The sequence below is a fragment of the Dermacentor variabilis genome, chromosome 10 (genome assembly GCF_050947875.1).
Source record: "Dermacentor variabilis isolate Ectoservices chromosome 10, ASM5094787v1, whole genome shotgun sequence".
NCBI lineage: Eukaryota > Metazoa > Arthropoda > Arachnida > Ixodida > Ixodidae > Dermacentor > Dermacentor variabilis.
This window is the reverse complement of record NC_134577.1, coordinates 19,692,283-19,704,292: the sequence shown is the minus strand read 5'-3', so window position 1 is coordinate 19,704,292 and position 12,010 is coordinate 19,692,283. Positions and strand designations below refer to the sequence as shown.

Below are 12,010 nucleotides of genomic sequence, written 5' to 3'. Positions count from 1 at the left end.
GATATCAGCTACTTGCAGACTTCCAGTTCGTGAGACCTTACTGTGTGCTTCCTGTCAGAAAGTCCGTAACCTTTCAAGGTACGTTGAGGGGTGTTTCTACCGGATGTTACAGAATGTGCAGATGGCTGCGAGTGGAACCCCTGTTTCTTGAGTTTCCTGTGTGAAATTCCAAATTAGCTGCTGTTGTAGCGTACTTGTGGGTTGCATTGTGTGAGCAGCACTCTTAAACCTATTGCTTTCAGCTGCAAGAGTTTCCCACCAACAAGAGTACAAACCCTCCTGGTATCTTACGATGCTGCCATGACGGAGCATGCATATGACTAAATAATACTGTAAATTGCTGTTTAAATAACCTCCAAAGAACAATATAAGCTTCCACACGAACAGGGCCCCTCATGGAAACTGGAAATTACCTTTTTGTTTAAGTGCCTAGAATTACAAACCATTACTTCATTTCGTAATTGACAGGCCATGCGGCGAGTGCTATGCAGGTTGTGCAATCATAAGAGAGAGAAAAACATCTTTAGAAACAACCTGTGCATGTTTTCAGGTGACATAGTATAGGTTTGCCAGGTCCCTTGCGCAATAGCTAATTCATATATTGCAACTACAAATATATATACTTATAGTATTTTCATACTTATATTTTCTGTTTTGCGTCAGATTTGTGAGGCACTGGAGGGTTTAAGCTGTGCAAGTATAGTGTTTATGTCAAGTGGCATAAATTTGCAATGGCCTGTTTGCAATACTGTTTTCGTATATCACACTGATAATGTGCAAAGATGATGTTACGTCAAATCATATCTTTTCATGTATTTACTCAGTAAGTAACATAATTTTTTGCAACCTAGAGCTGCTGTTGTAAATGGTTGCCATGTCTTTCATAGTGTTGCCTGCAAATGATGGAAAGGCTATAAACTTTAACGCATGTTAACGTTATGACTTCTTGCTCCTAGGTCTGGAACTACAAGCAGCGGCGATGCATGTTCACACTGCTAGGCCACTTGGACTACATTCGTACAACCACATTCCACCACGAGTACCCGTGGATCCTGTCTTCCTCGGACGATCAGACCATCCGCGTGTGGAACTGGCAGTCGCGCACCTGCATCTGCGTGCTCACGGGACACACCCACTACGTCATGTGCGCCCAGTTCCACCCGTCCGAGGACCTGATGGTCTCGGCCTCACTTGACCAGACGATCCGTGTCTGGGACCTGGGAGGGCTTCGAAAGAAGAATGTCGCACCTGGACCGGGGGGCCTTGACGAACACCTGAAGAATCCGGGTCACACGGATCTGTTTGGAACGTCAGATGCTGTTGTGCGGCACTTCCTCGATGGTACAGCTTCCCTTGTGATTGCACACTTAGTTCTTTTCTTTGTTGTTTTGACTGTTCAGTGTATTCACCAGCATCTTACCACTTATTAGCCCTGTCCTGCAGTAACCGAACTTATCTTATGCCTGCAGCTTTTCTAATCTTATCACTCTTACCGCTATGTTTTTGCTGCCGTCAACTGTGTTTTCAATCTCTAGATGACACATAGCCATGTTATTCAGCAATAGACCGATTTCACTGTGAGTGACAATATGCTGCTGCTAAGCATGCTGGGAAAGCAGAAGTTCTTAGCAGGCTGGAGGGCAGCTATGGTAAGAAGCATGTTGTGTTTCTGCCATGACAAACCGGCTTAGCTCTTGGGATTAATAGGCAGAGATTTGAGTATAAAACGATTCTGCATTAGGGTAGCGGGGTTGAGGCGAGCTGCCCCTACTTTCCTGTAAAATTTGCTGGAAAAATCAACCATGGCATTATTTGTGGCATTCCCCTTAGTGTTTCGATGAGGGAGACTGTAATCATGATGCCAGGAAGTTTGCTGCTCATGTGCTCTGAATATTGTGAAATCTGCCTACTGAGAACTTCTATGCAGTCTCCTAGTGTCTACTTTTTGACTTCATCAGCTGTTATGTCAAAACTGCCATGGAATTGGCTAAGGCAATTTTTATTTTTCGTAAGACACTGATCGCACTGTGGAATTATGAGTATATCATAGGAAAGGATTATTTGCAATGTTAGAGACTTGAGCGATGCCAAAATTTCAAGCAAGCTGACTGATCACAAGTGCATGACTTTGCCTTAGGTCATGAACGTGGTGTAAACTGGGCAGTGTTCCATCCCACCGCACCCCTCGTGGTGTCGGGCGCTGATGACCGGCAGATCAAGCTCTGGCGCATGAATGAGTCCAAGGCCTGGGAAGTGGACACCTGCCGTGGCCACTACTGCAATGTTTCCTGCGTTTTGTTCCACCCAAGGTAAGGATATAGCTTCTTTAATTCGACACGTGGTGTTTGCACATTCTCAGCCTGTATAGGGCTCACCTCTTCATAATTGTCAGATAAAATTTTCTCTACTGGTTTTAGTTAGCCACATTGTATTAATAACATGCTGTAGCGGGCCAGTAGGTTCTATAACGGGGTGGAACACAGCACTGAACACGCATACTGCACTTCTTGTGTGTCTAGTATCTTAGTTCATGTCCTTGTTGATAGTATGGCTTCTTGGAGCAGTGTTCCACCATGTCACTTTGTAATGATTTGGCAGTATAAGCCTGTTTTCTTGGGATTATATTCTTAAAAAGCCCCTAGACCACCTCTGACATTTTTTTACAAAATTTATATCAACACGCATTGCATGCAGCATGACAGCTATGCACCACGAGGATGCCACAAATTCAAGAAAAAATCCTGTGCTCCTCTTCAGACTTTTACGGTCCCTTCTTCACATGCTGTGGCACCGGCAGGTCCCTGCACGTGATGTCATCAGTGTAAAAGCTGTCGATCGGTCAGCTGACAAGGGAGGATGGTGCCAACATGACGAGAGCCAGCTGTGTATTCTGAGGAGGGTGGGGAGGCTTGCCCATCATCCCCATTGGTCATCATGCACCACAAATTTTTTGTAGAGCTTCCATTTGGTCGGTGTCACGCGGAGGGTGGTTCGAGACAGACAATGAATGAGTCTCTCCTCGGGTGTGTTGTGACCCGTAGCTTTCTCTGCACTACGTAAAGTTAACTAGAGTGTGTGGCCAGGAAGAGAGAGTGCCTGTTGAGGGAGGTAGTGAAGGCTTGAGAGAAATCACAGCGTCTGCGTACTTCATTTCGTTAGTTTATTTTTGTTAGTAAGATGCATAAAACACTGGCAGAGCACAAACACCCCACGTGTCTTCTTGTTCATCTACTTGTTCAAATACTTGTTGATCAAATGTCTGTAATTTTGCTGCTATGGCATAATTCCAGAAAATTTTTCCCGCTGTATGTTCATTGTAAACTGTTACACAGATGCCACTACATAACAAATTTTTTAGCCTAGAGTTGTTTAGGGGTTCTTTAATGTGCCTTAGAGAGTGATGTGGAGGCAGGCTCATGAACAAGGAAGCTGGCATCCACTTGAAACTGTCACGAACTCGCAGTCGTAGATTATATGTTATACTTATTGGTTTGCCTAACAGCCTTCTGTTTGCGAGTACATGGTGTTGCAAGCTGGCCTGAATGCTTGTTCTCTTGTGTGCCATGCATCCTAAACAGTTTTCTTAAATATTTATTTCTGTATGGTATACTGCGCTAATGCTAGATACTAACGCATCCTCTGCAATGGCTAAGCACTGATTGCTTCCCTTCCTTCTTTTTTTTTTTTTTAAGTGAAGCATTGCCAAGTAGGTTAAGTGAGTGTAAAATGGGCTTATGAAAAGGGTTTTAAGCTACCTGTTTTTTCTTAATTCATTTTCAGGCAGGAGCTCATCCTCAGTAACTCTGAAGACAAGAGCATCCGAGTGTGGGACATGTCGAAACGCACCTGCCTGCACACTTTCCGGCGCGAGCATGATCGTTTCTGGATCTTGGCCAGCCACCCGAGCCTCAACCTCTTTGCAGCAGGACATGATTCGGGTGCGTTACTTGTAAGCTTGTAAGGCCTTGTTTGCTGTTGTAGATGAACTGCCCTGAAGGTACAGGGTAGACTTACTTATAGTGTCTTAAAAGCGTCTTAAAAAAAAAAAATGTACGCTACCACTAATGCGCCTCTTAGAGAGCTTTCTGTGTTAGGGGTGGACAGGTACACAAATGAAAAGTAAAACAGAAACAAAAAAAGCTACTACTGCAAATGTGGAAACCAGTGAGCTGCAAAAGCAGCAAGATCAGAATGAAAAAACGAGTGCAAAAATCAGCAGCTACAAAAAGTTATGAAGCACAAGAAAAGGGGGCAGTAGCGATAGTAATAAAATTAAGACCTTCAAATCCTGAATTAAGTGTCCATACAAAAGGACTGGAACCAATATTAAACAGGTGATAAAATTTCATCATCAGCATATCTTATGGCCACCACATCACGAAGGCAATCTCCAATTACCCCTGTTTTGCGCTAGCCGATCCCATGTACAGGTGCCAACAAAAGTAGTATACTCCACGCAGTCCGCGCTGCGGGAGCCGGAGCAACGGCAAACTGCATCGCAACGCCATCTACAGGCAGCATCTGGGATCATGTCTGCCGATAATAAAGGGCACCCATTGGCTGTCTCGATCCCAGATGCCGCCTGTGGATGGCATCGCGATGCAGTGTGCTGCTGCTCCGGCTCCCGCTGCATGGACTGCGTGGAGTGTACCGCTTTTGTTGGCGCCTGTACATGGGATTCATGTACTGTATAATGTACTAAAAAAATTGCCTTGACTGCAAGAGGATGCGACAAAGGGACCAATTTGAGTGTCCTTCTAAAAGCTAATCTTGCAGTTAATGAAAAATTCATCCCTGATCAGGGATTGAACCAGGGGTTATGACCTTTGAGGGTCAGTTGCTTTAACATCTGAGCTAACCAAAAGACTAGCAGATGGCAGCGTTATGTTCTATTGACAACTGGAAGCATCAAACAAAAGAAATATTAAATAAGTGCTCCAGCTATCTACTGAGGTGTGATTAAATGTTCGACAAAGAAAAATTTCAATGATTACAATGCTTCCTAGTGCAAAATTTGAGTGCAGCTCTATACATGTTTTCATTTTGCATGTCAATATTTTGTATTGTGATTATATACGTACACGGTTTATATTAGGAAGAGAACATTGTAAGTAGTGCGCTTTGTTTCCATATAGATGACATGTGCTACTTTGGCGCCATATTGTGGCCATCGTTGCTGCACAGCTCGTCCTGCGAGGCACTTCGCTTTTCTTCTCACGCTTTCGTTCCACCAATGACGAGAGTGGCCATTTGTCACAGGGAAATCGTGCCACCAGTGTCAGCGGTGACAATGTCCAAGGGAGCATCACATCAAGCCTTACTCGTAGCCACTCACCATCGCCCCTTGCAGGAGCAGTGAATCCCGTCACACACACTGGTACCGCGACTGACCTCAGCAGCAGATCCCGCGCACGAGTGTAGTGCCCCCCTCACCTCACGCACCTCCCCCCCCCCTGGAAGCACAGATGAGGTCGCTCACATGGCAGCGGATGCCGTCGCCGCCGGCAACTCGGCACATGCACAGGCCGTTTCCCCTCCGCTCCTCCTCCACTTTCCTCCGTGTCGGCTTTTATCTTTTGCTGTGCTCGTTCGATCGGTTACAAGTTACAACGCAGGAACGGGCACCTAAGAGATGCGCTGTAAAAGAAATTGCTGTCTACCCTGTTGTAGTGAGGGCTACAAAGGGATGCATTTATGTATTTTTGAAACGCCAGCTTTATATGAGTGAGTGCCTTGAAAAGAGAGTGGTTCTGTGTTTCGGATTCTCCAGCATGGATGTTCCGTGATCTGTAAAGTCTGTATCTTGACACTGCTGCTTGGTACCTTTGTAAACCTCAGTCAGGTCTAAAGTTGCTTCACCTGTAAGATTTCTGCAGAGCTTATTTCGTCTAAAAAATAAAATACACCAGCTTCGTCTGGTATTTTGCTCCTGCCTGTCTTGAGACTTCTCCCTTAGCAGTGTTGAACATTGTGCAGTCAATTCGTGCCATTTCATCGTACTGGCTGATTTAGTTTGGACACATAGAATGGTGATAGTTCTGTGGAGGAATTTTCAGCATGCGTTTTTTTCAAATGCTCTCTGCTCTAACTTGACCTCTTCCTCATGAGGTTGAACTTAGTTTCGTAGCATTGGATGTACATGTGGACCAGGCTATGTTGGCTTCTGTAAAACGTCATGGCATTGTTGTTATACCAGCTCTGTGGCAACTTGTCTTGGGCGTGGTTCAGATAAACTTTTTTCCTATGCTTACAGTTGCCACCTGTCCGACACAGCCATCTTTTTTGTCACAGTGCTGGCCGCTGGTTCAACCCCCGTGCTGGCATGTCATTTGCCGGTTTTCCGGTTCTTCCCAAGTTGGCATATTACAGATGTTCTATGAGGTGTTTATAGTGCATAGCAGACATCTGAATTGTCACAAGTGCATCCATTCTCAATTTCTTAAACTTATCACTGTTGGGTGAACCATCCATCCTTTTTACTTTATTATTTTTTTACTTCTGAGCCTTATCCTATAAGTCCAAGCACATCATGTTTTTCTCTCTGATACGCATCTCTTTTTGGCAGTCACTTATTGCTGGCACCCGCCACAGTAACTCAATGGCTGTGGCATTGCCCTGCCGGGCACGACATAGCAGTTCGACCCAGCCTCTGTGGCTGAATTTTGATGGGGCCAAATGAAAAAAATGCTTTTGTGCTTCAATTAGGCACACATTAAATAAGCTCAGGTGAAGCAAATGAATCCAGACTGCGGCGTGCCTTATAATCAGATTGGGGCTCTGACACTAGAGTTTAATAGTTAAATTTTAACCCACCATTGGTGCTTACCGTGCCAACAACAACAACCCTGTTGGGCCATCCGAGCTGTCCTTGCACAATTGGGGAATATGCGCCCCCACAAACAGAAACTACGGGGCCAACAAGTGTACCAAATTTTTTATAAAGCCCCTTCAGTAAATTTCAGTCATACAAAATTTGTACTCTGCGTATCACCACATTATATTCTCATTCTGTTTGCATTTCTTGCAATCCGCTTTACAACCCCACTCATTGCCTCATCGTTGCCTTTACAACTCCCCTCATTGCCATTTTTTCCTTGTTTCTTGGCAATAGTGTCAACACAAGCTGTGCTTCATTCTCATCCCACAGGCATGATTCTGTTCAAGCTTGAGCGTGAGCGCCCTGCCTTTGCCCTACACGGTAACCTGCTGTACTACTGCAAGGATCGTTTCCTGCGACGGTTGGACCTTACTACCTCCAAGGATGTGGCCTACCTGCAGTTCCGAGGTGGCAGCCGCAGCCCTGTCTTTAGGTATGGGCAGTCTGTGCCACCTGGCTAACAGTTGTTTAGTAAACAGTTAACAGTAAACAGCTTACTGTTCTTAGCTGCTTTTCAGGTACCATACTTAGGTTGTTGAATGTATTGCAAAAAAAAATTGCATGTGCTTGAAAATTAAGTGCAAAACAAGAACTGCGAGTGTGACAAGTTATTATCATTGGCATTAAAAGTTGTTGTAATCCATTTGGCAAAGTCGGCTCCCACAATAGGAGCTGCTGTTGCCGAAGCAGCGTTTTGTACCCATTCCTGGTACGTTCGTCAGTTTTTCACGGTATGCAAGGCATGGGGCCCTGCAACACTTTTTTGCGTGCATGCATAAGTGGCCCACCAGGGAAGTTGGTGATGTTTAGTTTGAAGCCACGAAGGAAGCGAGTGCCGAAGGAAGGAGGCGCCTGGAGGTAGAGAATAGAATCGCATGCTGGGGAAAATACGAAGGAGCGGGCTGAGTGCACGGAAAAGCAACACCACCTAGAGGAGTCTAGGGGGCGTTGGGGGGGGGGAGATTGGGAGGAAGACATTCCTACTCCGGCAGCTGCTGCGTATGGCACGGCCACACGAGCCCTATCTTGAAAGCGATCTGCGATGCGGACAGTCTAGGCGCACCGAGAGCCAATAGCTTCATGTGCACTGTAGCACCCATACTTTGCGCATCACCCAACTTCATGAAGTGAAACGTCACTAGCTTTTTCAAGCCATCATATTTGCTCTAGATATACAGTAAAATCTTAACTTGAAGTTGTAAAAATTGGGATAAATTTCAAGATATGCGTAGTGCGGAGCACAAGCCTTTCTAGATAAAAGGTGAAAGATACATGGAGTTGGCCCTGAGCCAGGAAAAATTTGACTTGACTGATATGTTGAGATGTCAAAGTTTAGTTAAAGAGGGTTTACTGTATTCTCAATACATTAAAGAACTAACAGCAAAAGAAATTGCAATAATTAATGCTCACAAACCAAAGGTATTGGTCAGGCAAATTTCAAAGTACTACAAGTTAGTCGCCCTCAATTTGAATTTTCACGGCTCTAGCTGCCCCATTTCATTCTCCGATGACATCATAGGGTGGCGCCAGTAGCAGCAGGGCATTAGCGGAAATCGTGCGCCATGGTTGCCAAGTTTGCTCACCTTGTCAAGGGGCCTTCTTATGTTTTCCGTGATTAGGCAATGTGTGTGGCTTAATTTCGGAAACCATGGTGTCGCTGTGATGGTTACAACAGCTTCTGTGAGGTTGTGGTTGGTGTGCCATGTTTTCGGCATGTTGATATATTGATCCCATGGTTGCAACATCTTGCTCATGGCTATGGAATAACGAGGTGATACTTAAAATGGTTGTAGAATGCAATGCCATAGTTTTTTCCCACAATGCTAGAAATATTTTGCTAATATGAATTGCACATTACATTGTCAACCAACAATCATTGTGCCACTCATTGATGTCAGCTTTGTCGCATGAAGTTAACAACATCGCCCCTTCACTATGCTGCTATCGATGCCACTTGTGTAACTTAAACTGGACAACTGATAATAATTTTTTCTATTTCGTATATTTTTCTCTGCAGCATGTCGTACAATCCAGCAGAGAATGCCGTTCTGCTGAACACACGCACTGCAAACCCAGACAACAGCACGTACGACCTCTGCATGGTTCCTAAAGACTATGACCCACAGAATCCTGACATGGTCGAGGGAAAGCGGTCCACTGGCCTCACCGCTGTCTGGGTGGCACGCAACCGTTTCGCTGTGCTTGATCGCACCCACAATGTGAGGGTCTCTTTCTGCTAAATTGCTTTGCCATTGCACTAAAGTGGCTTGAGTTTAATGCCAGCATGCACCATTTATTTGGTAGATTACATATAATGTAGCTGTAGCCATTCGCGTAGCCTCCCATATATACTCTGTTTCTGTCATGTGACCTCTAAACTGCTGTCTCAGAAGGCACCACTTAGGGGAAGAGTCATGGTATTCTGGGCAGGGTAACGACTAAGATTGCCAGTGCCCTATTGTGCTTCATTGACGGTGGAGGGCAACAGTTGTATGTGCTCTAGAAATTACATTGTTCATGTGCAGTGGTGGCAGATTTCTTTTTGATAAGCACTCATAAGCAAAATATTCAAATTTATTTTGCTTTTATTACTCTTTTTCTGATGCTCATGCTTGTTTTTCTCAGCATCGAGCGTCACAAATCCGAAAAATGCGCTTGAGACAGCCTGGCTAAATGGTGCCACAGCTTTAGTTTCAATGACAGCTGCTTCCCATTCATTTGCCAATGATCCAGCAGGGACAGAACACACAGGAGGCTCTGCCATTGGCTACTGCACTGCTCACTATAGCTTTGCGGCAACCCACTTCGAAACTTCATGCTTGCATCTTGCTTCACATGAGTGTGCTGTACGTGAGCTCCTAGAAGGGGGGCACCTTTCATCAGAAGGAAAGATGACAGTTGTAGAGTGATATCTCTCTAAATTTGTAAGTGAGATATGTCATCTTGGAATGCTAATGCAGTGCAAACATGATGAGGACACGAGAAGACCATGTTAATGCATAGGAAGTTGACGAAGAATGTTGTTATCATCATCTGCAACGTTGTGTGATGTACCTATATGGGGTTTCTTGGTGCAAGGGCCAGATATGGCCAAAGCACCGGCCAGGTGATAATGAGTTTTCAGAGGAGCAATGAATTGCGAAGGGTAGATGTGATACAACTGTATAAAGGTCCGAAAGACACTGTCTGTCAGACTTTCAGGAGCGTGCCACAGCACTGACTAATTCACCTTGGTCAGCGTCAGTTACCTGTTCTAGCGACGATTCTTCCTGACCAGACGTCATTTCGTCAGGCCTGACTTCACTCTAGATTCACTCTGACTTCACTGTGACTTCACTCTAGACCTGACTTCACCTCTAGATTAAGTCCTTTCCACGTCTTTCATATGTGTGGTGGGTTCATAATGCAAGGATGTGAAGAAAAAATTTGATTTTCTTATTAGGGCTTGTCCTTTTTCCATTTGTGTGAGCTTTAATCTTGTTAAAAAATGGGAATGTTAAGCTAAAACAGCAACTATTACAACAAGCTCCTCAGGAAAGATGTGCTGACCTGTTTATGTGTTCATTGTTAAGCGTTGCAGATTGAAAAATGGCATTGCAGCAGTGGTCTTTCCTAAACTATTGTAACTTTGCATTATTGCTGATTCACTTTCAGATTGTCATCAAAAACATGAAGAATGAGGTCAGCAAGAAGGTGCAAACGCCTAGCTGCGATGAGATTTTCTATGCTGGCACGGGCATGCTTCTGTTGCGTGATTCAGACAGCTTGATGCTGTTTGATGTGACCCAGGGAAGGTGAGTGTACTGGCTTTCATTTAAGCTGCCCTGGAACTGAAGGGCTTAAGCTTTAGCTCAAGAGCGTCTCTGATTTTACTATTGAAATTGTACATTTGATATCTAGAAATGCTCTGATTAGGTCTCCATTGAACAGATTCAACTGTGAATTGTTTGAATTGTTGATAAGGATAAATTGTACATCTTACATTAGGTGACCATTAATTCCACTTCTGTTAATCCAACTTTTTTTAGTTAATTTGATGCCATCTGAAGGTCCTAGCACTCGCCCATAAGTGCCTACGGGCCAGTACTTCCATTATTTTGATCCTCGAATTGGCCCTCACCAGGTGATTTGAACTCTGCTGGTCAGTAAGCGCACACCTAATCCCAATAATGAATCCAGTTGAGACTCCAGTGGCTGTAGCGTCTGTCTTGGCGACATTAGGAGTACATAAATGTATCATATCATCCATCTCCCATCGAAAATGCCATTTGTCGGGCTGTCTTTGGTAGATTTCGAAGCAGGAACAGCAGTTCACAGTGAATGATTACATACTTAATCGGTTCTCATGCAGGTCTTTTTCTTTCCAAAAAACTTGGTTCTAATGTGTGCATATTACGGTTGGACACGAAACTGCATTTGCGGCAGTCACAACAGCCTACAGTAGAGTCAGCGCTACATTTATAGTCACAAGATGGTGGCAGAACAAGTTTTTTTACCTGCTAATTTAGTGGCAATGGTGCTGTCACATGTTTTTTGATGGTCCTGAGACTTGCATGTGCTGCAGGAAGAATTGGCAAATGGGTTAGTCTGGCGTGGGCCACCATCCAGTTTGTGATTGCAGTAGAATGGCTCCAGAGTTGTGGAATATCAGATGCAGTGAACGAGAAGGAAGGTGGCATGCTGTGGTCCATAGATAGTAATAAAAAGTTGTTTGAAATTGGCGACGATGAATGTTACGTGTGAATAAATTTTTATTCCGCGTCAAACGAGAAATTCTTGGCGCTCGGCGTACACAACACACTAGATGAACTTATTGAGGTCCAGAAAGTAGCGCAGTATGAAACGCTTACACAGAGTTTGACGGGGAGACACATCTTAGATGACATCAGAATAACCTACAAAGCATAGCATGGAGTGCGGAGTGACATCCCAAGGAAAATAAGGGGACATCTATCAATACCCGCAATCCCCAGAAACATGCACCCGGAGTTTCACCAAGATCGAAGAAATGCAAGAGCAAGAGCTCTTCACAAAAGATTCCGTAGTGCCAGGGACGTGGTCTATGTGGATGCGGCGCAGCGTATGCAAATAGGCAGAGTATGTCGATAGTTGCTATGAGTCTAAAGGGTGACT

At 44.6% G+C, this 12,010-nt stretch overlaps 1 protein-coding gene across 1 annotated transcript in view; it reads left to right on the top strand.

Annotated features, from left to right (window-relative positions):
- Positions 1 to 12,010, top strand: part of alphaCOP (coatomer subunit alpha) — a 28,839-nt gene that overhangs the window by 911 nt on the left and 15,918 nt on the right. Inside the window, exons 2-7 of the mRNA XM_075671855.1 lie at positions 957 to 1,341; positions 2,138 to 2,309; positions 3,781 to 3,938; positions 7,148 to 7,310; positions 8,895 to 9,096; positions 10,532 to 10,671. Coding sequence (XP_075527970.1) covers positions 957 to 1,341; positions 2,138 to 2,309; positions 3,781 to 3,938; positions 7,148 to 7,310; positions 8,895 to 9,096; positions 10,532 to 10,671 — 1,220 coding nt within the window. The remainder of the gene's footprint in view (positions 1 to 956; positions 1,342 to 2,137; positions 2,310 to 3,780; positions 3,939 to 7,147; positions 7,311 to 8,894; positions 9,097 to 10,531; positions 10,672 to 12,010) is intronic.